Source organism: Geotrypetes seraphini, chromosome 3, assembly GCF_902459505.1.
Source record: "Geotrypetes seraphini chromosome 3, aGeoSer1.1, whole genome shotgun sequence".
Lineage (NCBI taxonomy): Eukaryota > Metazoa > Chordata > Amphibia > Gymnophiona > Dermophiidae > Geotrypetes > Geotrypetes seraphini.
The window spans coordinates 168,906,728-168,934,492 of NC_047086.1; the positions used below are offsets into that span (position 1 = coordinate 168,906,728).

Sequence of the window (27,765 nt, forward strand, 5' to 3'; positions counted from 1 at the left end):
AAAATTCCAGGGGCAAAAATATACCTGGGGAGGAAATTTCCAGATGCCCCCTATTATATACTGTATATATACTAATGCTGCCCGATTCACGATTCAAATCGATTCAATTAAAAAAAAAATTGGCCTCCCGATTCATTGGTTGACCCTTCCCCCGTGCCTTCCTAAAGCAGGAGCTGCAGCGCTGCCTTTTGCTGGCCATCCGCTGCTGCTCCTGCTTGAGGGGGGAGGGTCGGTCAGAAAGGCCTCCCCCAGCTTCCCCGATCTTACCTCCTATAGGCTAATAGGGCAGCTTGCAGGCTCACTGGTGTTATAGCGAACCTTGCAGCTGCCCGTGGTCCTCACGGCACGTTCTTTCTGCTGCGATCCTGCCCCTGCTCTGACGTCAGGGGCAGGATCACGGCAGAGAGAACGTGCCGCTGAGGACCACGGGCAGCTGCAGGGATCGCTATAACTCAGGGCGGAGCGTTACAGCGGGACAGCATTCTCTCTGATGGGCCCGAGCCCTGGAAAGCTACCCCTGCTGAAAGAAGACCTGTGAGGACGGTTCAGGACCAGAGGATGAGCTGCTCGTCTCCCAGTACCGCCGACTCTCTGGCCGGGAGCCGGAGACCGCAGGAGCCGGCACTGGAGAGTGCCGCAGACATGCAGGTGAAGGGCGGGAGCTCCTCCAGGAACCCACCACCGCCACGGACAGAGGAGGAGGAGCTGCAGTGAAGGCGGGGAGCAGTCAGCCCCGAAGACGTGCTGAGACTGCTGAGAGTCACCATCGGTCAGTATTGGGCTCTATAGACTTGCCACTGCCTTATTACGGGAGCCTGGGCCTTAGGATGGGGTTAACTAGCTGCCTTGGGCCTTATAGGTGCGTTATTGCCTTACTGTTTCCACAGTCTCCTGGAAAACTGTATCTGAATTCAAAAGGGCCTGGGATAGTCACGTGGGATCTCTCGAAGATAGAAAGAGATAATGGTTACTGAGGATGGGCAGACTGAATGGGCCATTTGGCCATTATCTGCCATCATGTTTCTAAGACTTCTGAGGAAATTTAAAAAAAGTTATGAGATAGGAGGTAATGCTCTATTATGGATTAAGATCTGTTTAAAAGATACGTAGCAAACAGAGAGTAGGGTTAAATGGTCAGTTGGGTGCTGGTCTTTGACCAGAGGGCTGCCGCGTGAGCAGACTGCTGGGCATGATGGACCACTGGTCTGACCCAGCAGCGGCAATTCTTATCTTATCTTACTAGCGAGCCTGCAGACTGCCCTATTAGCGTTAAGGAGGTAAGAGCGGGAAAGGTGCAGGCTGCGGGGGAGCAGGAGTTCGTTCGCGGCGGGGGGAGCAGGCCTTCGCAGCAGGAGCAGGCCTTCGCGGCGGGGAAGAGGAGAAAATGTGTCTTCGCAGCAGTGGGGAGTAGGCCTTCGTGGAAGGAGCAGGCCTTCACGCGGGGAGGAAGAAAGAAAATGCCTTCCTGGGAGGAGCAGGCCTTCGTGGGGGGAACAGGTCTTCGTGGTGGGGAGCAGGCCTTCAGGGCAGGGAGGCAGGCCTGTGCAGAGGGAGGAGGAGGAAGGAGTAAGAGAGGGAAGGGGAGATGCCAGACCTGGGGTGAAGTGAAGGGAAGAGAGAGACCAAACCAAAAAGAGGGGGAGGAAAGCTGAGGAGAGGTGCTGGACTAATGGGGAGAGAGGTAGAGAGAAATGCAAGACTACAAGGGGAAGGGTACATGAAGGACAGATGCTGCTCCAAAGTAGGTGGGCAAGGAGCAGGATGGCAGGAGCGATAGTAGGAGAAAGCCTGTACCTGGGGAATGGGAAACAAGAAGTAAGGAAGAGAAAAAGAAGCTGGATAGGGGGAGAGATAAGATGCTGGGCAAGGAGGGAGCATAGGAACAGGGAGAGTACTGGAGAGGAGAATAGGGACAGGGACACAGAAGAGAGATGCTGGATTAAAGGGTAGTTGAGAAAAGGAGAGATGGTGGATCTGTGGATGGTGGGGGTCCATCGCTGCAGCTGCGGGGGGATGGAAATGAAAAAAAGGGAAAGATGCCAGACCTCTGGGGGAGGAAATGGAAATAGAAGGGGAGGACAGAGATGGAAGATGGATGGTTAGCACAGAGAAAGAAGAAAGAAGGAGAGCCTGATCAGAAGACAACCATTTGAAAAATGATCAGACAACAAAAGGTAGGAAAAATAATTTTATTTTCTGTTTTGTGATTACAATATGTCAGATTTGAAATGTATATCCTTCCAGAGCTGGTGTTGGACCGCAAACATGAACTAAGATTTAATAGAGAGAGAAAAAGTATTTTTTGTTTGTTCATTTTGTTTACACCACAGCGCCAGTGTGGGTAGGAGAGAGCAAAGAGGGTGAAGAGGCTATAAAATAAACCCACCAGGATGTTTAAAAAAAACCCACCCAATTGGGCAGGAAAATATAATCGAATTGAATCGAATCAAAAAATCGATTCAATAGGCTGAATCGAATCAAATTTTTTTTTCCTGAATCGGGCAGCACTAATATATACAGCATATGCCTACCTATTGAAAACCTACTGGACCCAACTGGACCCAACTGTATATTACACCAATATCCCTTATGATTGCAGGTGTAGTAGTTAGAGTGGGATATAGGTCTGAGTGTCCATCTCTATAGTGACATCACCACCCACTAGGCTATTCCAGGAACCTGCTTGCTGCTGTACTAGGACTGACCATAACATCTGAAGCTTTCACAGCTTTGGGGTGGGAGGGGAACAGAAACCATGGGGGGAAGGGGATGTGTGGTGGTATGCTTTCATCTCCCCTATATATACATACATATATACATATACACTGATACTGTATATATAACTGGCTGAATTTTGAGAAAAATATGTTTGGAAGTAGGCATCACCAACCAAAATAAAGTACAGTATAAGTGCTTTTGAATATAAAGCAGGTTGACTAAATGAAGGAACATAACTCTTTCAGCAGCACGGAAAATAATTCCAAGAGATTGGAAAATTATACAGTACTGGCTTCATTTGATTATGGAGACATAAAACCTTTAATAGCACTATCTCAATAGCTCAATAAGTAGGCAATATTGCAAAGTGTCCTAAGAACTAGAACCCAATCTTCAGTGGGTCATAAGAACAAGTTTCAGCAGAAAATGTTAAATAGCACATCTGAGACTCTTACTAAGAAACTTAAGATACAAAAACTCAGAAGCAAAACTTTCTGTCGGTATTGATTATACCTTGAATTATGTTTCCACTGAATAGATCAGGCATGAGTAAGCTTTTCAAGCTGTGGTCCCCCTTCTATCCATGTGATTCCACCCTCCTCCAGTTCTGTTATAACACACTGATATATAACACACATATGAGGAAAATTCTATGAAGGGTGCTAAAAATCAGTGCACTAAGATCCTCCTCATTCTGTTTAAGTTAGCATTTTACTGCTAATAATTAATTATTTCTATAGCGCTACCGCAGAAACATAATGGCAGATAAAAGCCAAGTGGCCCATCCATTCTGCCCAGCCACGGTAACTATGATCTCTTCCTCTCTCTAAGAGATGTCATGTGCATATCCCACGCTCTCTTGGATTCAGACACAGTCTCCATCTCTACCACCTCTTCTGGGAACATTTAGGCACTATAATTTATCCCATATTAAAAGGGCAGATAGAAATATGATTGCCTAAATGTAGGCACTTACATGCACAAATTCCAATATGGTATATGTTTTGTCCAAGTGTGTGACCTACCCATGGCCCCGTCCTCATACATGGTCCATTGCAATTACTTGCTAAAGCACACAGAAACTACCTGATAGAATAGCACCTAAGTGAAATCATGTACACAACTGCCATTTACTCCCAGTTTGGCATTTTTGAATAAGCACCAAAATTTATATGTCGATTGGTGCCTAGGTTTTGGCCCACTATATAAAACTAGGAAGATAGGGGGCTATTCGAGAACTGGGCATGTCCAATTAGGCAAACCGGAGGATATACAGTAACAGTCCCTATTCTATAAAAGACAGGAGCCTGCTTTCCTTTAGAGAACGCTATTGCAACTGGATATTAATGTGTGTAATGTTTAGGCACTTGCACATGCTAACCTTAGAGCCAGCATAAGCAAGTACCTACAGTACGTGTGACAGCTACCAGCAATTTACAATATTCTCTAAGTTATATAGAAACATGATGGCAGATAAAGGCCAAATGGCCATCCAGTCTGCACATCCGCAGCATCCACTATCTCTTCCTCTCCTTAAGAGATCCCATGTGCTTGTCCCACGCTTTCTTGAATTTAGATTGGGAGAATATTCCATGCACTTATCACCCTCTCTGTAAAGGAGCATTTCCTTAGATTAATCCTGAGTCTATCACCTCTTAAATTCATCCTATGCCTTCTCATTCCAGAGCTTCCTTAAAAAAAAAAAAAAAAAAGAAGAGACTTGCCTCATGCGCATGTATACCACATGTATTTAAATGTCACTATCATATCCCCCTTCTCCCACATTTCCTCCAAAGTATACATATTGAGATCTTTAACTCTGTCCCCATATGTCTTATGACGAAGGCTATTATTTAAATTATCACAGCTTTTATAAACAATAAATCTTAAATAATAATCTAATTAAAGATGTGAAGTGCTCAGACCTTATAACCTGTGTTTTTAGTGTTATCACCAAAACGAGGTTAACAAGGGGACCATCATAGCCTTCACAGTCCCCTAACCACCTGTAATTTGTAAAAGAAGGAAGATGTACTTATCTTTGCCAGGTGGTCAATGGTAATGTTAATCCTCGTTCATACCAACATGAACCGTGTGATGTGACGTTAAAACTTTTCTCTCTTTATGCTGTTCAGCCTATGGTCCCAGTCCCCCCGACCTAGGTTTCGTCTCTTCGTCAGGGAGGGACATTAGTGCTAGAGAAATACCATAAAATCATTAAACTTCTTTATTTAATAAACTAAAGTTAAAAAATCCGAGAAAATATCGTGAAGATTACTCATGCTCATTCATGATAAAAGTTATAAATGTAATCTCATAAGATTAATTTAAACTTGCCAATCCTTCAAAGTCATCCTTCGCTCACACAAAGACCTAAGTTTGCATTCTCAAGAGGGCCAAATTTAGGTGAAAAATTAAAGTATAAAAATTCAGACATCTTTACTACACAGAGGATGCCTCACCAACCATGTGGCAAATGTATAGTATGCAATCATGTCATTAATGCTGCTCATGTGATTATTCCATTCTCAGGAGGACGCAAGTTTAAATTAAATACAGATACGACATGTGACTCCAAAGGCGTCATTTATTACATCCGATGTCCATGTCATAAAATATATATAGGACAAACATCTCGCAAAATTAAAACGCGTATCATTGAACACATGAGCAGCATTCGCACCAAACGTATCACCGCCCCCTTGGTTTCTCACTGGTTGAGCGAAGCACATTCTCTTAAAGATCTTCAATATACGGTATTGATTCATGTTAAACATTTCCAAGGAGATCTATCTAGATTATTAATACAAAAGGAACAGCGTTTCATTTACAATTGGCAAACCCTTTTTCCAGATGGCTTGAATTCAGAGATAGAATGGCTATTAGTATAAACATTCTAGGATCGTAACGATATTTTCTGCTTGATCTCATTTCCGGTTGAATTTATTACTTCAGTTCCGGTTTTTTCTTTATAAATCCTATATCCTGGGCTCAGGAGTTCAATTCGTCCACTTCTTTGGTCCGGTCCAGTCCTAGTGAGCCAGTAATAGGTATGACAATCTTATGAGATTACATTTATAACTTTTATCATGAATGAGCATGAGTAATCTTCACGATATTTTCTCGGATTTTTTAACTTTAGTTTATTAAATAAAGAAGTTTAATGATTTTATGGTATTTCTCTAGCACTAATGTCCCTCCCTGACGAAGAGACGAAACCTAGGTCGGGGGGACTGGGACCATAGGCTGAAGAGCATAAAGAGAGAAAAGTTTTAACGTCACATCACACGGTTCATGTTGGTATGAACGAGGATTAACATTACCATTGACCACCTGGCAAAGATAAGTACATCTTCCTTCTTTTACAAATTACAGGTGGTTAGGGGACTGTGAAGGCTATGATGGTCCCCTTGTTAACCTCGTTTTGGTGATAACACTAAAAACACAGGTTATAAGGTCTGAGCACTTCACATCTTTAATTAGATTATTATTTAAGATTTATTGTTTATAAAAGCTGTGATTATTTAAATAATTATTGATTTTCATCACAGAGTTAAGTCAATTATTCCTCCTGATATAAGTTTATGACGAAGGCTACCATTTTAGTAACCTTCCTCTGGATCGACTCCATCCTTTTTATATCTTTTTGAAGGTGCGGCCTCCAGAATTATACACAATATTCTAAATGAGGTCTCACCAGAGTCTTATACAGAGGCATCAATACCTCCTTTTTCCTATGGGCCTTACCTATCCTTATGCACCCTAGCATCCTTAAAGCTTTTGCCATTGCCTTTTCAACCTGTTTGGCCACTTTAAGATCCTCATATACAATCACACCCAAGTCCCGCTCCTCTTTCGTGCACAAAAAAATTATTCACATTTAAGAGCGAGTCCCTACCTATGTCCAACCCATACTCCACCTCTGCATATGCTCCCTTGCAAGTATGTGCTAAGCATGTTAAGTGGATAATTGTGGAATAGCATTTGTGCACCTACAGTATGTGTGTATATGCTGGTATTCTAGTGACGATATAGGGTCAGGTTCAGCAAATGGCACTGAAAAATAGGTGCTGGGGAAAAGCAACCTTTAGTGCAGGGGTGTCCAATGTCGGTCCTTGAGGGCCTCAATCCAGTCGGGTTTTCAGGATTTCCCCAATGAATATGCATTGAAAGCAGTGCATGCACATAGATCTCATGCATATTCATTGGGGAAATCCTGAAAACCCGACTGGATTGCGGCCCTCGAGGACCGACATTGGACACCCCTGCTTTAGTGCTATTCTATAAAAGGCATTTTGGGATCAGCACCCATTATAGCAGGGATCTTAAAGTCCCTCCTTGAGGGCCTCAATCCAGTCGGGTTTTCAGGATTTCCCCAATGAATATGCATTGAAAGCAGTGCATGCATTTAGATCTCATGCATATTCATTGGGGAAATCCTGAAAACCCGACTGGATTGCGGCCCTCAAGGAGGGTCTTTGAGATCCCTGCATTATAGAATAACGCCTAGGGGGATTCTCATGACCATCTTTGGGAGCATGGACTTATGTCAGCTGAAACTTGATATAAATCCTGGCACACAGCTTTGGCGTGCACCCTTAAATTCTATAACACTTCTGACCTGCCCATGCTCCTCCTACGGGCCATGCCCCCTTTTGAGATGTACGCAAGATTTGGGTGAGGATCATTAGAGAATCGCTCGCAGCCAGATCCACGGGCAAATCCAAATTAGCGCCGTTTAACATCAGTAATTGATTGTTAGCAGACATTTATTTGCGGGCAGATCTCAAAATCACATGCAAATTTGGACATCTATATTTGACACCATTTATAGAATCGGGGGAGAATGACTAATTTGAAGGAGTGAAGTATAGGTAAAAAACAAACAGAAAATTAACTCACTTCACTCAGATTATATTCATCCTCATGACCTGGTTTATATCCATACATTAATGTTAAAGGAAGAAAAAAAAAAACAAATCCCTCACAGAGCTATATAGAGCTTTATTTCTAGCATTCTCTAATATCTTATCACTGACTAAAAAACCATCCATAAACATCTACAAAACTTGCAGTTTACAAAATATACATAATAAAAGAACACTTAACTTTTGGCTCAAACTACAGGTTCCTTAACCAAACTTCAGGCCTGCTCGCTGACTGTGTCCAGCATTTCACAGAGTCACCACTGCGTCAGGGGAATTGGATCTTAACAACCTTTCAGATTCTGAACTCCTTTTGCATCATGAAGTGAGTTAATTTAATGCTAGTGTTCTAAACATTTATGCATGTAACACACCTGTAAATAAGAGTGTCCTGAAGGATCACCAGGCCCATCAGGTTTTCAGGCTAGCCCTAATGAATATGCACGAGAGAGATTTGCATATAATGGAAGTGACAGGCATGCAAATCTGCTCCATGCATATTCCTTAGGGCTATCCCGAAAACCCGATTGGCCTGGTGGTCCTCCAGGACAGGGTTGGGAACCACTGCTCTAGATTATATACCTGTCCCAAAATTGTATACACAAGGGTAGACTGGATAACAGGCAACACACTGCCAGAGAGTTTTCTTCGATTTGCTGTGAAGAACAAATGCATGCCAAAGTGTCAAGCAAAAAAAACAACAACCCCAAATTCTATTGTGTTCTGCTGACAAACACTGCTACTAAGAGATGCTGATAAACATCCATTATGCCGTTGTACAACATATCCTCAGTTGCTCTTTAAAGGCTAGCAGATGTTTTTAATCATAGATGCTTTCTGTGAAAAGCGTATTTAAGAGATTCTTCAATGTTCATAAATCTGACAGACAATTCAAGTTAAAAATAAAAAAATGAAACTTCATATAGACTTTTAAATAACTCAGTCACTCTTGTACTTATCTTGAAACAATGCTTCTGGTGGTGCCCTACTGCTCAGTTCTATGCCTAGTTCCTAATCTAGTTCAAAGCTATACATGTCTGATTGTCACCGCATCTGTTAACTTTAATAATGATCTTAAGGTGTCAGATTGAATTACTGTATTCTTATTTAACATTATCTTAATAATTTTAAGTGGATACTTAACGTTAGTGGTCTCTGGCTAGGGATATTTGCACCAACATGTTTTGCAATAATGCTTTATCAAACTTTCACCTCTATCACATCCACACCAGTAGTGATTATGTGGTCATGGAAACTGGCGTGGACGTGATAGGGGTGAAGCTTTGATAAAGCATTATTGAAAAACACATTGGTGCAAGTATCCATAGCCAGAGACCACTAACGTTAAGTATCCACTTAAAATTATTAAGATAATGTTAAATAAGAATAATTCAATCTGACACCTTAAAATCATTATTAAAATATTGACTGGCGATGCCTCGGTTTTGCAGGTGCTTTATTGTCTCTTGATCATTATGTATTCCCATTGGTTGTTGTTTCCTTTCTGGAACGAGTTCCAAGTTGACTTAAATAAAGTTTAAAAAAACTTATTAAGATAATGTTAAATAAGAATAATTAAATCTGACACTTTAAAATCATTATTAAAGTTAACAGATTCGGTGACGATCAGACACGTAAAGCTTTGGGCAGTGAAACCTTTTGAGTCCAAAGTGGTGCTGCTGAGGATCTGTGGAAGTATTTAAAAGGGGTATATCAAGAGACAGTGAAGAAAATTGTCACAGCCTCTGAGTATTGGTATATAGATTGATATACCTCCTTTAAGAGTTTTTGTGTGTGTACTGACTAGTTCCTAATCTAGGGCTTTTCAGCTCAGTCTTTGGGGCATACCAAGTCCCATTGAGTTTTCAGGATGTCCACAATGAATATGCATGAGATACATTGGCAAGCACTTCCTCCTTGGTATGCAAATCTAGCTCATGCATATTCATTGTGGATATCCAGAAAACCCGATAGGGCTTGGTGTGCCTTGAGGACTGGACTGAGAAGGTCTGCACTAAGCCATACTCGTCATTAGTTCCTTAAATCTGAATCCATGGACATTCTTCACAGTTGACCTAATTCACGGTAATTTGATTTCTTATGTAGTAGTATGCCATTAACCAAGGAGATCTATGTTTTTCATAACAGAAGTATATTCTACATAGTGTTTATCAAACCTAATTTTCTTGTTTTGAAACTTCCAGTTTCAGTCCTGGCAGCAGACACCAGAACTCTTCAACCTCAGTGGCATCCTTTTCTTCTTCTAGTGGGGGTTTGGGTATCCATTAACACTGTCACAGATCTTCTCTTTTCATGTGTCCTTGAAAGATACCAACTCTTCCTGGCTGCCAGCATCTGTCTTTAGCCAAATGTATAGGTTCGTTTGAATGTATGTACACATAAGGATAGGCAGACAGAAGGACTGTCCCTATGAGACACATTGCTTGAGTGAAACACACCTAAAGAGGAAACAATCCACTGTGAAGAAAATCCTCCTGTATCTGTGGTCTTCCCCAGACAGGAACAATCCCCATTTGCTGCAGGCTTCTTAGTGCGATGGAAGACAAAAGTATTAGCCAACCCGAACATGAAGCCATGGTGAAAATCTGCTATATAACAAAATAGGTGAGCTGGAGTCATTTTGTTGTGCATTAGCATTTCAAAATGGCACCATCTTCAAAATGGCACTGAAGGGAGCAGATGTGGTTAGCGTTTGCTTCTCTCCTATGCAGAAGCTAAGCATGGAGATAAAAAGGCTATTCAGAGATCTGAGGAATTGGAAAAAGCCAGGTTTTGTTGTGTGGGTTTTTTTTGTTTGGGGGGGGTAGGGTGGGGAGGGGGTTATGCAACAAGGTGTTAATTTGAGAATAATAATACAAAAATGAACAGAAATGTAACTGTTTTTCTTTCATTTCATTTTACAGAAGGAAAGGGGAGTAAACAAGAAATGTTGATGAAATCTGTTTTCATTTCCCTATTACTAACTGTGACTGGAGTGTAGTGCTACTGAATGTGTTTTTTTTCCAGCTTGCTCTAAGCATCTTTCTTTTTTCAATTAATTCACAAATATTACCTCTTACACAATGATTAGATTGTATGCTCTACTGAGCAGGGACTGTCTCTTGAATGTTTTAATGCACAGCGCTGCATAAGTCTAGCTGAGCTATAAAATTGATAAGTAGTAATAATAGTTTCTTTTTAAGCATTTTCTACTATTCACAACTTTTCATTTTGTGACTTTTCCCTGGCTGTTTATGGGAGCTTTAAATTTTATTTTTTTTTGAGGGGGGTGGGGAGGTTCGTTTTTTTTGGGGTGTTTTGGTTTTTTTTTTAAGATACAGCAGCAATATTATTGGTATTGTGCTTTCTTTGGAAACAGTATGCCCTCCTTTGAAAAAAGAGCATACTTTTGGCAAAGAATGTGCCCAATTTTGGAAGAGGACGCATTCTTTTCCAATAGCATGTGCATAGATGCACTGTTTGCATGCAGCCTTCTGAAACTTTTCACAAATTTTTCACCATCCCCGCGGAAACTCATTTTCCTGTCCCATCCCCGCGAGTTCTTTTCCTGTCCTTACCCCATTCCTGCAAGCTCTGTTCTCATCTGCACAAGCCTCAAACGCTTTAAAATCATGTGTTCGAGGCTTGTGTGGTTAAGGCAAAGCTTTCAGGAACGGGACAGGAACAGCAACAAAACTCACGAAGACGGGACGGGGAAAAATTTAGTTCCCGTGTCATTCTCTAACTTGGTGTCCTCTTGAAACAGAATGCATTCTTTGGAAAGAAGGCACACAGTATTAATGACAAGGACGAAACCTGTAAGTTTTTGTTTTCCTTTTCCTTTTATTTCAGGCAGTAAACAATAGAAAATAACTTGGGAAATGTTGTCATCTCTATTATTCACCTTATAGAAGTCTCAAACAATTTAGATGAATCAAGTTAATTATTATTAATATCGCACAACTGCTGTGAATTAGAGAATGACACAGGGAAAAATTCTGTCCCCATCACTGCCCCGTCCTCGGACCACCATACCCTTCACCGTCCTGTCTCCACCGTCCCCTTCACTGCTCCATCCCCGTCTCCTTCACCGCCCCGTCCCTGTCCCCGCAGCATTCATACAAGCCTCAGTACTGCAATATTTAGCTTATTCCTTCCTTATAAATCAAAGTTTTGGCTGCTGAACTGGAGAAAGAGATGTTCAGCTGGCAGGGCTTTGTTTATAAATTTTTATCAACCGGAAGTTGCATCAGAGGAGAAGCTTCCACCCTTACACACGCAACTGCAGGCAGGCAGGCTCGGCCAGCTTGAGCAACTTACTTTACTAACGCACCGTGAAAGTAAAGGGGAGGGAGATAGATTTGGTAGGAAGGAGGGAGGGGGCCTCGCGCGATCGGTGACCACATGTGTTCCTTCCCTTAACTGCGGAGACTAGGCCATTCACCGCTCCACGAGGCAGTGGATAGCCTTGTCCTCATGCCCGCAGTAAGCAGTTCCCCCACACACACACACACCGTTTCAGTGGGTAACGGCCACCGTGTCATTCTCTACTGTAAATACAGCCTTAATGTAAAAGTAGTACAACTTAAAAACAAACAAACTGGCTAAGCTGCAAAATTAATGATCAGGAATGACTTTGGGAATTCTTGGACCTGCTAGCAAGTTTGCCAACAGTTACTGCATTTTCAGCTGGACAGTGCCTTTGGGACGTGTGCTGAATGCAAACTGCTACTGTCTGCAGATTTAAGGATGCGGAAAATGACACTAAGAACTTTTTACTTGAATAACTGCAGTCTTGTTTGTGTGAGAGTGTGTGGCGCAGGGGTTAGAGCTACAGCCTTAGCTCCCTGAGGTTGTGGGTTCAAATCCTTTGCTGCTTCTTGTGACCCTGGGCAAGTCACTTAATCCCCTCATTGCCCCAGGTACACTAGATAGAGTTTGAGCCCACCGGGACAGATAGGGAAATATGATAAAGTACCTGAATGTAAACCACTTAGGATATAAGTGGTATATAAATAAATCAACTGATTTGTGAAAAAGTATGATTTTATAGTCTGCTTTTAGAATTATGTTGAAAATTAAACCTTAAAAGATAATGAATTAGGGGATGGGATTTGCTATATTGCCTTTCTGTGGTTAAAATAAAAGCAGTTTATATACAGTATTATATAGAGGTACTTATTTTGTACCAGGGACAATGGAGGCATAGCCAGAGGAACGCTGTTTGGTTTGGGGGGACCCAGGAGCTCTGCCCTAGCCCCAGCGGAATCATGTGGCACAGACCGGCACCAGCTCCTGACTCCACCCCCTATCTGCTCCCGGTGTTGTACTTTAAATCTTCGGGGCAGCCATTGTACAGTGTCAACAAGAAGGCCTGCCCCCGGAAGTAGAATGAAGGGTTCCGGGGCAGGCCTGCCCGTTGACACTGCGTGTTGGCTGCCTCTAAGATTTAAAGTACAACATCGGAAAACAGGTGGGAGGGCGGATACCAACCAGTAACTGCCAGATTTTGGGGAGGCCATGGCCCCTGTGGCCTCCCCTGTTCCAATGCCTAGGAATGGAGGCTTAAGTGACTTGCCAGGGTCACATGGAGCTGCAGTAGGCATCAAGTCCTGTACCCCAGGTTCTCAGGCTACTGCACTAACAAAGTAACATAGTAGATGATGGCAGATAAAGACCCGAATGGCCCATCCAGTCTGCCCAACCTAATTCAATTTAAATTTTTTCTTCTTAGCTATTTCTGGGCAAGAATCCAAAGCTCTACCCGGTACTGTGCTTGGGTTCCAACTGCCAAAATCTCTATCAAAACCTACTCTAGCCCATCTACACCCTCCCAGCCATTGAAGCCCTCTCAAGCCCATCCTCCACCAAACGGCAATATACAGACCATACAAGTCTGCCCAGTACTGGCCTTAGTTCAATATTTAATATTATTTTCTGATTCTAGATCCTCTGTGTTCATCCCAATCTTCTTTGAACTCCGTCACCGTTTTCTTCTCCACCACCTCTCTCGGGAGTGCATTTCTGGTATCCACTACCCTCTCCGTAAAGTAGAATTTCTTAATATTGCTCTTGAATCTACCACCCCTCAATCTCAAATTATGCCCTCTGGTTTTACCATTTTCCTTTCTCTGGAAAATACCCTTCAAGTATTTGAACATCTGAATCATATCCCCCTGTCCCTCATTTCCTCTAGGGTATACATATTCAGGGCTTCCAGTCTTTCCTCATACGTCTTCTGGCGCAAGCCTCCTATCATTTTCGTCACCTTCCTCTGGACCGCTTAAAGTCTTCGCCAGATACGGTCTCCAAAACTGAACACAATACTCCAAGTGCGGCCTCACCAATGACCTGTACAGGGGCATCAACACTTTCTTCCTTCTACTGGTTACGCCTCTTTTTATACATCCCAGCATCCTTATGGCAGCAGCCACCGCCTTGTCACACTGTTTTTTTGCCTTTATATCTTCGGACACTATCACCCCAAGGTCCCTCTCCCCGTCTGTGCATATCAGCTTCTCACCTCCCAGCATATACGATTCCTTCCTATTATTAATCCCCAAATGCATTACTCTGCATTTCTTTGCATTGAATTTTAATTGCCAGGCATTAGACCATTCCTCTAACTTTTGCAGATCTTTTTCATATTTTCCACTCTCCCTTCGGTGTCTACTCTGTTAGAAATCTTGGTATCATCTGCAAAAAGGCACACTTTTCCTTCTAACCCTTCAGCAATGTCACTCACAAACATATTGAACAGGATCAGCCCCCAACACCGAACCCTGAGGGACTCCACTACTCACCTTTCCTTCCTCCAAGGGACTTCCATTAACCACCACCCTCTGGTGTCTGTCTGACAACCAGTTTCTAACCCAGTTCACCACTTTGGGTCCTAACTTCAGCTCTTCAAATTTGTTCAACAGCCTCCTATGAGGAACCGTATCAAAGGCTTTGCTGAAATCTAAGTAAATTACATCTAGTATATGTCCTTGATCCAGCTCTCTGGTTACCCAATCAGGTTTGTTTGGCACGATTTACCTTTTGTAAAGCCATGTTGCCTCAGATCCTGTAACCCAAGGAAGTACACTAGCCTTTCTTTCAGCAACACTTCCATTATTTCTCCAACAACCAAAGTGAGGCTCACCAGCCTGTAGTTTCCCGCTTCATCCCTGTAACCACTTTTGTGAATAGGGACCACATCTGCTCTCCTCCAATCCCCGGGAACCACTCCCATCTCCAGAGATTTGTTGAACAAGTCTTTAATAGGACCCGCCAGAACCTCTCTGAGCTCCCTCAGTATCCTAGGATGGATCCCGTCTGGTCCCATCGCTTTGACCACCTTCAGTTTTTCAAGTTGCTCATAAACACTCTCCTCCTTGAACAGCACAGAATCTACTCCATTTTCTCGTGTTACTTTGCCAGACAATCTCAGTCCTTCTCCAAGATTTTCTTCTGTGAACACAGAACAGAAGTATTTGTTTAGCACATTTGCTTTTTCCTCATTACTCTCCCAGCATCTTTTAGTTTAGCAATTCCATTTTTCATCTTCCTCCTTTCACTAATATATCTGAAAAAAATTTTGTTTCCCTTTTTTACATTTTTAGCCATTTGTTCTTTTGCCTGTGCTTTCGCCAGATATATCTTTCTCTTGGCTTCTTTCAGGTTCACCCTGTAGTCCTTTCTGCACTCCTCTTCTTGGGTTTTTTTTATATTTCGTGAACGCCAACTCTTTCTCCTTTATTTTCTCTGCCACTAGTTTGGAGAACCATATCGGCTTCCTTTTTCTTTTGTTTTTCTTTAATTTTCTTCACATAAAGGTCTGTAGCCATTTTTATCGCTCCTTTCAGCTTAGACCACTGTCTTTCCACTTCTCTTATGTCCTCCCATCCTAACAGCTCTTTCTTCAGGTACTCTCCCATTTCATTAAAGTCCATATGTTTGAAATCTAGGACTTTAAGTATTGTGCGGCCGCTCTCCACTTTAGCTATTATATCAAACCAAACCATCTGATGATCGCTACTTCCCAGGTGAGCATCCACTCGAACATTAGAGATACTCTCTCCATTTGTAAATACCAGATCCAATATCACTTTTTCCCTCGTGGGTTCCATCACCATTTGTCTGAGCAGAGCCTCTTGAAGGCATCCACAATCTCCCTACTTCTTTCCGATTCTGCAGATGGAACATTCCAGTCCGCATCCGGCAGGTTGAATCTCTTCTTTCCTTCCAAACTTTTGGATATCCACAATCAGATCCTAATTAATTTGCTGCGAAAGTGTCGGAGGCTTCTCCTCCACTATAAACTCTATACTGTGTGGAAACACTATCCCCCCACAAAAGAAGCTTGATTTAAGGAAAGATGGAATACAATTTGTTTGCAAGCAGTAGACTGGGTCTCTTTTCCCTGGAGAAGAGGAGACTTAGAGGGGATATGATAGAGACTTACAAGATCATGAAGGGCATAGAGAGAGTAGAGAGGGAGAGATTCTTCAAACGTTCAAAAAATAAAAGAACAAGAGGGCATTTGGAAAAGTTGAAAGGGGACAGATTCAAAACAAATGCTAGGAAGTTCTTCTTTACCCAACGTGTGGTGAACACCTGGAATGCGCTTCCAGAGGACGTAATAGGGCAGAGTACGGTACTGGGGTTTAAGAAAGGATTGGACAATTTCCTGCTGGAAAAGGGGATAGAGGGGTATAGATAGAGGATTACTGCACAGGTCCTGGACCTGTTGGGCTGCCGCGCGAGCGGACTTCTGGGCACGATGGACCTCAGATCTGACCCAGCGGAGGCATTGCTTATGTTCTTATGACTTCAGTTTAAAGATTTGCCAGTACTCTGCTGATCTGTGTTTTGCAAATGACCTAACTACCACTCAAAGTGTTGATGAGCCTACAATAGGTGTGGCTGATCTTCTTTAACTCACATGAAACCTAAAGACAAAGAAGAAAAGAACAATTTATTATTTCTATAGAGCTACCAGGCGCATGCAACGCTGTACATTGTATATGCCAAGAGACGATGCCTGCTCAGAAGAGATTACAATCTAATTAAACGGACTCTAGAGTTGTGCGTTGACTTCCTGAATTAGACTTGGTAACTGGTTCCAAAATAGTAAACATAGGGACCCTTTTATTGAAGTGTGGTAAGGTTTGCACTTACTGCACAATTAATGCAAAAATTAATGTGATAAATGCAAAGCTAGTGCAGTAAATGCTGGGGGGGGGGGGGAGGGGTGTTTCTGCACCTGTCCTGCATTTACTACATAATGCAGTAGCTTGCCATATTGTACATCACTGATTTATATATATCTGCAGTTAATGTGGGAGCAACCTTGCTACCTGCCACTGCATGCAACACAGTGCAAGGCCAACCACAAACACAATTAAAACTCTCTGGCAAGACAGCATTCACCTCCTCCCTGTATCCCTCCCACAATCCCTCTAATACACTCCCAATATCTCCGGAACACCCAGTCCCTACTCTACCCTGTATTTCCTGATTAGGGTTATCATATGGCTCCAGAAAAAGGAGGACAGATTGAGACATCTGGCTTTTACTTCCACAATGGAACATTAGAGATAATATGCAGGTCACACCAACAACTCAGTCTCCCAACCCACTTCTGGGTACCTCCAAAATATATCCCATCTCTCAACAACTCCTGACTTTGGGCTAGAATCACTAATCCCCGATTCCGTGTCCGATCCGTGACCGATTGCATGAAGGCCGACAAATTCACAAAGGGCCTGCATGCAAATGGGAACGATCATTGACACGCCCCCCCACCCACCGCACAGATCGCTAGAGAGCAATCCCGACGCATGTGCAGACCATCAGTAGATGGTCTGCGCATGCGTCTAGAGAGGCAACTTTTTTTTTTTTAACTTTCTGGCCCACCGAGCCCATGTTTCTAAATAAATTATTTTTTTGTGTGTGGTTGGGAGATGTGGATATCCTGTCTGAATTTCTTATTTGGATAAATATAATACATGTGATTTGAATATAAAAAGGACCATTTTTGATAGGACATCCAAGTCCGACTCAAAACATCCAGAGTTGGATGTCCAAACTATTGGGCCATAATAAAAAAAGAATCCAGGAAGAAAAAATGATTTCAAAGTGAACTAAGTAAATGTTTATAAAATTGCCATATAAAACACATTCTCTTGGATGTCCAGGGCCAAGAGTAGAGAAAGAAAGGGAGGCAGGGAGACAGAAAGAAAGAAGGGGGCAGGGAGAAAGAAAGAAAAAGTTTGGGGCGAGAATGAGGTCTGGAGGAAAGGAAGCATACAGAAGGCTGAAAGAAGGGAAGAAATATTGGATGCACAGTTAGAAGAAGAAAGTGCAACCAGAGACTCATGAAATCACCAGACAACAAAAGGTAGGAAAAATTATTTTATTTTCAATTTAGTGATCAAAATGTGTCCGTTTTGAGAATTTATATCTGCTGTCTATATTTTGCACTATGGCTCCCTTTCACTAAACCGCTAACAGTTTTTAGCACAGGGAGCCTATGAGTGTCGAGAGCAGCACAGAGCATTCAGCGCAGCTCCCTGAGCTAAAAACTACTATCACGGTTTAGTAAAATGGGAGGGGGTATATTTGTCTATTTTTGTATGGTTGTTACTGAGGTGACATTGCATTTAGTCATCTGCCTTGACCTCTTTGAAAAAACCCCGGAATATAAATGATAATTAACATTTTCTCTGCGTACAGTGTGCTTTATGTTTTTATAAAAAAATTTATTGTTGGTAGATCACTTTGACTTGGTCATTTTAAAAGTATCTCGCAAGCTCAAAACGTGTGGGCACCCCTGCTTTAAAATGTCCTTGATGATGTCAAAACATCACCGCAGTAGTAATAGCACTACATTTGGATTGATAATTCTTTGTGGGTGTAGTGTTAGAGAGAGGAGAGGTGGTTAGATAGTGAAAAAGACAGAAAGAGAGGCAGAGTGCTAGTGTGTGTGAGATAGTGAGAGTGTCTCCGTGAGGGCCTGGTGCTGGATTAGGAGCACCCTCTAGAGATGAGTGTCAGCCAGTGTCCTCCACTATCTAAGCCCTAAGACATGCAATGTGTGCTCTTTAGGGCTTCAGGAGCTGTCAGGGTGTCCACAGTAGAGAAATATGATTTGCTGGGTCTATGTTCCCCGTAAAGCAAAGGCACTCTCCTTTAAGTTATGAAATAGTGCTACCTAGTACTGTAGTCAATCAACACGTCTGAAATCTCCCAGAAATAATAAAGGCTATTTGGTACCTCATGGAATGGAATGTGCTGAGGATCAAGTAATTACTGACACTTTGAGAAAATACTTACTGAATAGCACCAGGCTAAGAAAGGATGTTTTTATTTGAACAGGTTGGACAGTGTTAAACACATCGCTTTAATTGGGCAGACCTGTATTGTTCCACTTAGACTCATTTGATATCACTTCAGCTTTAAAAAGCACTTTTTTCTATGCCCATTCTTGTATTACTCTTTTGTTAACAAGTATTCTATGAGTAGTATGTCTATATTCATTTGTATTTCCTCAGAAGCATTATTATTATTATATACTTCACAATGATAACAGTAAAATAAAAAATTACTATTATCCCTATATCCATTTTTAGCCACTCATATTGTTTCAGTGACCTGGATCTGAGCATAATCATGCATGGGGCCTTGGAAAATGCACAAACAGCTGTTTCCCAGATGCATATAACAAGGAAAGACACATGACAGAAGGGACATGTTATGAAAGTTTATTAATCCAAACATGACAGGGTCATGTTGTGAAAAACAGGTTTTTAACAGCAGCGAAATGGTACATCAAGATGACAATTGTCAGGAGATATACAACTGTTTCCAAGAATACAGACAGCTGTGACTACTATGAGAGCATATGACATCACTTGTGAAAGGTACTGCAAGTATTTATTTATTAAAAAAATTTTTTACCTGCTTCAACCTAAGTAGCTTACAAAATACAATCATAATCATAAAACAATATACATACATACAAAACATAACACAGTTTCAATATACGCATAAAAGTATCACAACTCATTCAGTTAAAAGCCTCCATAAACAAAGTTGTTTTCAATATCTTCTTGAATTTATGAATATCCACAAGGACCAGGGGGCATGTAATGAAGCTACTATGTAGTAGATTTAAAACAAACAGGAGAAAATATTTTCTTCTTCACTCAATGTGTAATTAAATTTTGGAATTTGTTGCCAGAGAATGTGGTGAAAGCAGTTAGCTTAGCAGGGTTTAAAAAGAGGGTTTGGATAACTTCATAAAAGAGAAGTCCATAAGTCATTATTAAGATGGGATATGAAGTCTACTGCTTATTCCTAGGATCAACAGCATAAAATTTGTTTACTCATTGGGATCTTGCCAGGTACTTGTTTTTTTTTTTTTCCAATTCTTTATTCATTTTCATATCTCATAACAAGTATACAATAATCATTCAATATTCATACAATTCACTTGTATACTTCATATAATATTAAATCTTATATTATCCCCCCTCCCCCCTTCCCTTCCACACATATCAACATTTTACTTGAATCTCACACATTATACCCTCCCAATCCCATATCATATTATTCTTCTATAAAAAAAAAAGTGTCTAATCATTCGAATATTCAATCAATGGCCCCCAAATTTTTTTAAACTTGTTATAATTTCCTTTTTGCATAGCAAGAATTCGTTCCATTTTATAAATATAACATATAGAATTCCACCAAAAAGTATAGTTAAGTCTTGTATAATCTTTCCAATTTCTAGTTATATTCTGAATGGCAACTCCTGTCATAATCATTAGTAATTTATTATTATTTGCTGAAATTTGACTCTTTGCTCTCATCATTGTTCCAAACAAAATTGTATCATATGACATAGCAACTGGATTTTCTAGAAAATAATTAATTTGAGACCAAATTGACTTCCAGAAGGCGTTAATACAAGGTCAATAAAAAATTAGATGATCCAAAGTCCCTGCTTCTAGATTACAGTGCCAACATTTATTAGATCTAGAGCTATCAAACTTTTGTAAACGTACTGGGGTCAAAAGAGCTCTATGCAACAAAAAGAACCAAGTCTGTCTCATAGATGCCGACACTGTACATCTAATTCTCCAAGACCAAATTCGTGGCCATTGAGAAGCAGAAATTTGATGCTTAATCTCAATGCTCCAAATGTCTCTTAGACCCGTTTTTTGTTTTTTATTTGTAAAACCATATATCAATTTATACCACTTAGCGGCTTGGTGACCCAAGAAATCCGCCTGGAAACACAGGATTTCCAAACTATATTGAGTATCAAGATCTTTCCATTCAGGGAACCCCTCCTGAATAGCCTGCTTCAGCTGCAACCATTTAAAACTTTGTGACTTAGTAAAACCATATTTATGTTGCAGCTGTGAAAAACTAAGCAGCTTACCATTTGAAATAACATCATTTAAAGTTCTTATTCCTGCAATGATCCATTGTTTCCAGAGAATTTTATGACCGCCTATTTTAATCTTGGAGTTTAGCCAAATGGATTGATTTAATGATTTAAAAATTGGAATAGGTGATAATTTAGTAACATATCTCAAAGTCTTCCAAGTATCAATCAAAATTCTATTCCCTTTGTATCTATTAGGCATTGGTATACTCAAAAGATGAACCAAATGTATAGGAAACATGAGTCGCCATTCTAAATACAACCAGTCTGGGACATTCTCCATGAGCTCTGGAAGGACCCAATACATACCCTGTCTTAAAATATAGGCTTGATGGTACCTATAAAAATTTGGAAAATTTACCCCCCCTTTTTTTGTAACTTTACTAAAGCAATTCTAGGTCTTTTCCCCAACCAAACAAATTTTGTAAGAATACCATTCAACTTTTTATAAAATGACCCCTGAAAAAAAACTGGTATCATACTCATTTGATAACAAACCACAGGCAATATCATCATTTTAATTGTTTGAACTCTCCCCCACCAAGATAAATATAAAGGATTCCATTGCTCACACATTTCCGTTACTTTCTTTAATAAAAGTTTTTCATTTTCCTTTACTGTATCTTCAATATTACTTTTGATATTGATTCCTAAATATTTTAATCTATCTTCTTTCCAAACAAATGTAAATGAATCAAATAATCCTCTGGTACAATGTACATTAAGTGGTAGCACTTCCGATTTGCTCCAATTAATCTTGTACCCAGAAAACTTTCCAAATTTTTCAATCAATTCAAGCAAACATGGAATAGTAGTCTCTGGTTTCCTCAAATAAAGCAGAATATCATCCGCATAAGCGGAGAGCTTATATTCCCAACTTGAAAACGGAATTCCTTGTATCTCCTTTGCCTGATTAATAGCTATCAACAAGGGTTCCAGAACAACATCAAAAAGCAAAGGAGACAAAGGACAACCTTGTCTAACCCCCCTTTGTAAACTAAATCTATCCGATAAATTATTATTAATATATAGCCTAGCACCAGGGGAGCTATACAATGTCTGAATCATTTGAATAAAACCAGTCCCTATACCAAACCATTCTAATGCTTGATACATAAAAGACCATTCAACTCTGTCAAAGGCTTTTTCTGCATCCAAAGAAATTAAGAATGTCAGATCCTGAATATCTTTTGTTAAATTTAAAGTATGAAAAGCCAGTCTGGTATTATTGGAAGAATGTCTTCTTGCAACGAATCCTGTTTGGTGAGTATCAATAATAAAAGGGAGAGCTTTGGCCAATCTTAATGCCAAAACTTTGGCTAAAAGTTTACCATCTACATTAATTAATGAAATAGGCCTGTAGTTTGATACCAAAGTATGATCTTTGTTTGGTTTTGGTAAGACAATAATTCATGAATCTGCCATAGTACCTGATATACAACTTTTATTCAGTTGGTATTGATATAATTTTAACAAATAGGGTAACAAAGTATTTTGAAATAATTTATAGAACTCTACCGTATATCCATCACCACCTGGAGCGGATCCAACTCTAAGAGACTTCAATGCTGTTTCTAACTCTTTTAAAGATATAGGTTCTTCTAAACTTCCTTTTATATGTTCAGGAATTTGAGGCCCCTTAAGTGAACTTAAAAATTCCAATCCATCCTTTTCTCTATCTCTGTAAGATTCAGAAGAATACAAGTCTTTATAAAAACTAAAAAATTGTTTTAGAATCTGATCAATTTTATTATGTGATTTTCCATTTTTATCTTTTATTACAACAATTTTTGTTCTTCTTTTCCTTGCTTTAAGATAATTTGCTAGCATCCTACCCGCCTTATTTGAATTTCCATAGTATTGAGTTTGTTGAGAAAATAAATCATTCCTTACAAATTTAGAGGATAACTCATTATATTTAACTTTTGCTTTTAATAATAATTGTAAAGTATTCCACTCCCATCTATTAATTAAATTACTTTCCAATACTTTAATTTCCTTTTCCAAATCAACAAATTGTTTTGTAAACTTTTTCCTAACGTATGCTGAATATGAAATAATATTACCTCTCATGGTTGCTTTAAACGCATCCCATAATACTTCCATATTTATATCATTAGTATCATTAATTTGGAAGAAATCAATCATTTTTATTTTAAAATCTTCAGTAAAATTTGAATCTACTACCAAAGAATTATCAAATCTCCAAACCGGCTTAGAATAATCCTTTTCACCATCCTTTAACTCAATCCATACAGCACCATGATCAGATAAGAGAATAGGATCTATAATAGCTTTTATTACATTTTTCGCTAAATTATTTGAAACAAAAATATAATCAATTCTTGAAAAAGAATTATGGACCTGTGAACAAAAAGAGAATTCCCGATCATTAAAATGAAGAATACGCCATATATCTATTAAATCACAAGATTTTACCAAATTATCTAGCCCTAATGATTTCATAACTCTACTTGGATTTTTATCCATAATTGAATCCATTACAGCATTGAAATCTCCAGCCACCACTAAATTAGAAGCAGCCAGTGGCATTAAAATTTGTAGTAGGTTCTTAAAAAACTCCATCTGATTCGTATTAGGAGCGTAGATGTTAAATAAGTCCAGGGTATTATTTTCCATGCTCATTTCAATATGCACCCACCTTCCTAATGGATCCATTTCTACCATCTTAAAATCAGCTGTACATTTTTTATTAATTAAAATGGCCACTCCAGCCTTTTTCCCATTTGCTAGAGCAAAAAATACTTTTGAAATCCATCCCCCTTCCAGCTTTTTAGATTCTATTGTGGACAGATGGGTCTCTTGGATGAAATATACATCCGCCTGTTGCTTTTTAAGGAAATTTAACATTTTTTTCCTTTTAATTTGGTGATTCAGGCCATTGACATTTAAAGAGTAGAATTTAGTCTCCATCTTTCAACTCAATAAAATTCCAGCATTGACACTCCAGTTTATATAAATGAAATTGATTAGACACCATCCTTCCCATAACATCCATAAAATATAAGAATATGATATAATATCCCCTACTACACAGATATTCTTTCCCTTTACTCTTAAATATCCCCCCTCCCCATATCCCTCCCACCCCTCCCTTCATTATGGATAAACTTGAACCACGCATAGGATATGCAACCACTTCCAACCCCCAGGCATTTATACATTGTCTCCCACATATAAATGTACTTTTTCCCATCTTATATCTTACTACCATGACATATTATAAATATTAACATAACCATTTATTTCATTTTTTTTCCATACTTTTATATAACCCTATTTCCAAAATGGTCAAATACCACCTTTACCTTTTTATCAATTCTCTTTTAAATCTTTTAAGTTCCCCCATATTCAATATTAATAAATGAACATTTCAAAACTTTACATATTTTATAAATCCTCCTTAAGTTCATCTTATATTCCTCCCTCCTCCCACTTTCACAGCATATCTATATTTCTTTTAATTTATTTATGAATATGCTTCTTTAAATATATTTATATTAGAATTCTATACCATTTCATTCAATTTCATATTCACTACACACATACATAAAAGAAGAAATGTAACATTTTCATAAATCCTTAGCATTCCATCCATTCTATTCCAGTCTTACTTTTATATTCCACTCCTATTAATATATTTCTGTCTTTTAAACCTTTTCTTCCTTACATAGTCATTGGTTCAGAGTTATTCAGAAAGTCTTTCAACTTCCCTGGATCCTCAAAATATAGTGATTTACTCCCATAGGAAATCCTCATCTTTGCAGGGAAATATAAACCGTATCTATATCCTTTTTCTTTAAGCTGTGGTCTTAACTGCAGAAACTGCTGCCTCAATGCTGCTGTATTTTTTGCAAAGTCAGGCAAAAATAATAATTTTGATCCTTTATATGTCAAATTTTTGTCTGCTTTTGCCAACTTCAGTATTTCAAAGGCTTGCTGAAACCTTAACAGTTTAAAGATCAGCGGTCTGGGCTTTGACTGACTTTCTGACCGTTGGTACGGAATTCTGTGGGCTCTTTCAATTTCCAGAGGTTGTTTTGAGTTCAGCTGAAAAAGTTTTGGTATTAAAGTCTCCAGAAACTTTATGGGATTATCTCCCTCCAATTTTTCCGCCAGCCCAATTATTTTTATGTTCTTCCGATGTCCACGATTCTCATAATTTTCCAGTTGTTGTTGCATCTCTGAAATGATTTTTCTTTCAGCTTTAAACTGAACCTCTGTTAGTTCCAACTGTTCCATTTTTTTTTTCCAGTGTTGTCACTCTCTGGTTTGCCAATTCCAATTGCTTATTTATGTTGACAACCTCTTCCTTTACTTCTTGTATGTAATCTGTGTTCTTTTGTAGCATCTGCTGTATTTTTTCCAGCGCTGTCATCACTTCTTTTTTATCAATTTCTTCCTCATCCAGGAGTGCAGTCTTTACTGGCGTCACATGATCATGCTTGACACGCTTACCAGTGCCCACAAAAGCCGTCTCAAGTTTCGTCTGTCTTAAAGTTGCCATCCTCTGACTTTATAGTAAGTTCTTTTGATACAAGAAACTTTATTTTATAGCAAATTCTTCAGAATTAGTGCCTGGGGGAGCAGAGCAATGTGATCACACCTCCATCTTGTGCGTGTTCCAAGCCACGCCCCCCCTTGCCAGGTACTTGTGACCTGGGTTGGCTGCTGTTGGACATAGGATACTGAGTTTGATGAACCTGCAGTCTGTCTCAGTATGCAGCTGTTATATTTTTACGTTCTAATAGAAAATGTTTGTTGTAGTGACCAGCACATATTTCTGATTTTTGGTATGAAGTATATTCAAGTTTCCAAGTTTTATTTAAATTTGATAAAACGCTTATATAAAATTTTCAAAGCGACACACATCAATAAAATATTTGGTAGAACATATGACAGACTTTAGACATGACAAAACTGAAATGAGGGGGAAATGTGAGGATCTACAATGTTTAAAGAACAAATACTGGAAAAACCCATTAGGGATAGGGTTGCTGGCAATCAAAAATTTGTTCCTTGATGTTACTTAACAATGAAGTTTGAACAGAAGTTGTAAGGCATTAATTTTAAATTAATTTCCAAAAGCATCATTGAAAAGGAAGCATTTTAGAGAATTCTTAAATTTATTTAATGTCGTCATTTCCTCTCTAAGATGGGTAGGTAGGAGATTCCATTGTTGGAGGGCTGGTACTGAAAATATTTTGTTTTGCCTGGTATTTATAACCTTCAAGGAGGGTATTGTAAGAAGATACTGATTAGAGGATCTTAGCGTTCTAGAGGTAGTATGGGGAATAAGAAACCTGTCCAGAAATACCAGTTCGTTTGACTATTTAATTTTAAATGTTAAGAGAGCTAATTTATAAGATATTGCATGTTAAACTGGGAGCCAATGAGCGTTTTTTTTAGGAGAGGTGTGACGTGATCATATTTTTTGAATTTGTTATTTTTATTGCTGTATTTTGAACTATTTGAAGACACCTTATTTCTTTTTGAGGTAAACCTTTATACAGAGAGTTACAGTAGTCAATTTTTGATGTAATTAGTGTCATTTCTTGAAAAGAAATGAATTGGATGTGCACTGTTTACTCAAAAACATTTGAAGTGCGATTTAGTCAATGAAGGCTGCTTCAAGATGAGGTATTTCATGGCATGCTTCCAAGAGAGGAAGATCCCATGGAAAGACTGTTATTAATAATTGACACAGGGAGGAAACCTGAGCTTTAAATTTTGAAGGGGGGGGGGGTTGGTTGGCTGGAAAGTTTAGGTTGAGGACAAGAGGGAGCAAAAATGAGGGTAAGAGAAATGTATTTGATCATGAGAATTCACGGGAGCCAGTCAAAGAAGCTGCCGAGCAGGCAGCACCAAAGTGCGCTCCTGCTGGTTGCCGCTCAGCGACAGAAGAAATCAGCTGCCACTGACTGGGAGGGGGAAGGGATGGGGCAAGGTGGGGCACCTTGGAGAACTGTGAAAGAGATATACTAAATTGTGGGGTGATAGAGATGAGAGAGTGAGATATCATGGCCCCAGGATGGGGATGGGAAGAAGGGAAGAGAAAGGAAAGGTACAGGGAGACAGTGAAAAGACGCTAGGTATGGCAGAAGAAGGGTTAGGGACATAGTGGGCCAACACTGAATGGGAGGTGGGGGAAATAGGGACCCAGGGAAGCAATGCTGATCACAGGAGAGGATAGGGACAAAGAGGGAAATGCAGGACAAAGATACAGAGGGGAAAATGATGAAGCATACAGTGTGCTTTGTGTAGTTTAATCTTGTGGTTAACCATTATGTATTGTTAATAAGATTATATTGTGTATATATATGAAAATTGAATGAAAAATGGGGCGGAGCTTGCGGGCCCTCCCAAACAAAAAAGCATTCCGCTGCCTATGAGATCTATAACCTTATTCTGGAAAATTAACACAAGGAGCTTGGTGGAGAGGGTAGGCGTATTTAGGAAATGTTTACTGGTGAAGGTGAAGAAGAAGTTTTGTGGGTTAAGAAATGTAAAAAGTGATATGCTTGAAGCAGTAATTTTCCTTACTTGACAAAATTTCTTGCAAGATTATCTCTGTGCTAGCAAGCTTTCCAGTTATTTAAGGACTTTATTCGGTTCCATTTTCTTTCAGATTGATGCACTTGGCATTTTAAGGAGGCATGGGCC

The 27,765-nt window shown here is 39.8% G+C and overlaps 1 protein-coding gene across 1 annotated transcript in view; it reads right to left on the minus strand.

Annotated features, from left to right (window-relative positions):
* Window positions 1-25,609, minus strand: part of LOC117357208 — a 58,771-nt gene extending 33,162 nt beyond the window's left edge. Inside the window, 1 exon segment of the mRNA XM_033937579.1 lies at window positions 25,321-25,609. Coding sequence (XP_033793470.1) covers window positions 25,321-25,609 — 289 coding nt within the window.
* Window positions 25,610-27,765: the final 2,156 nt, after the last annotated feature.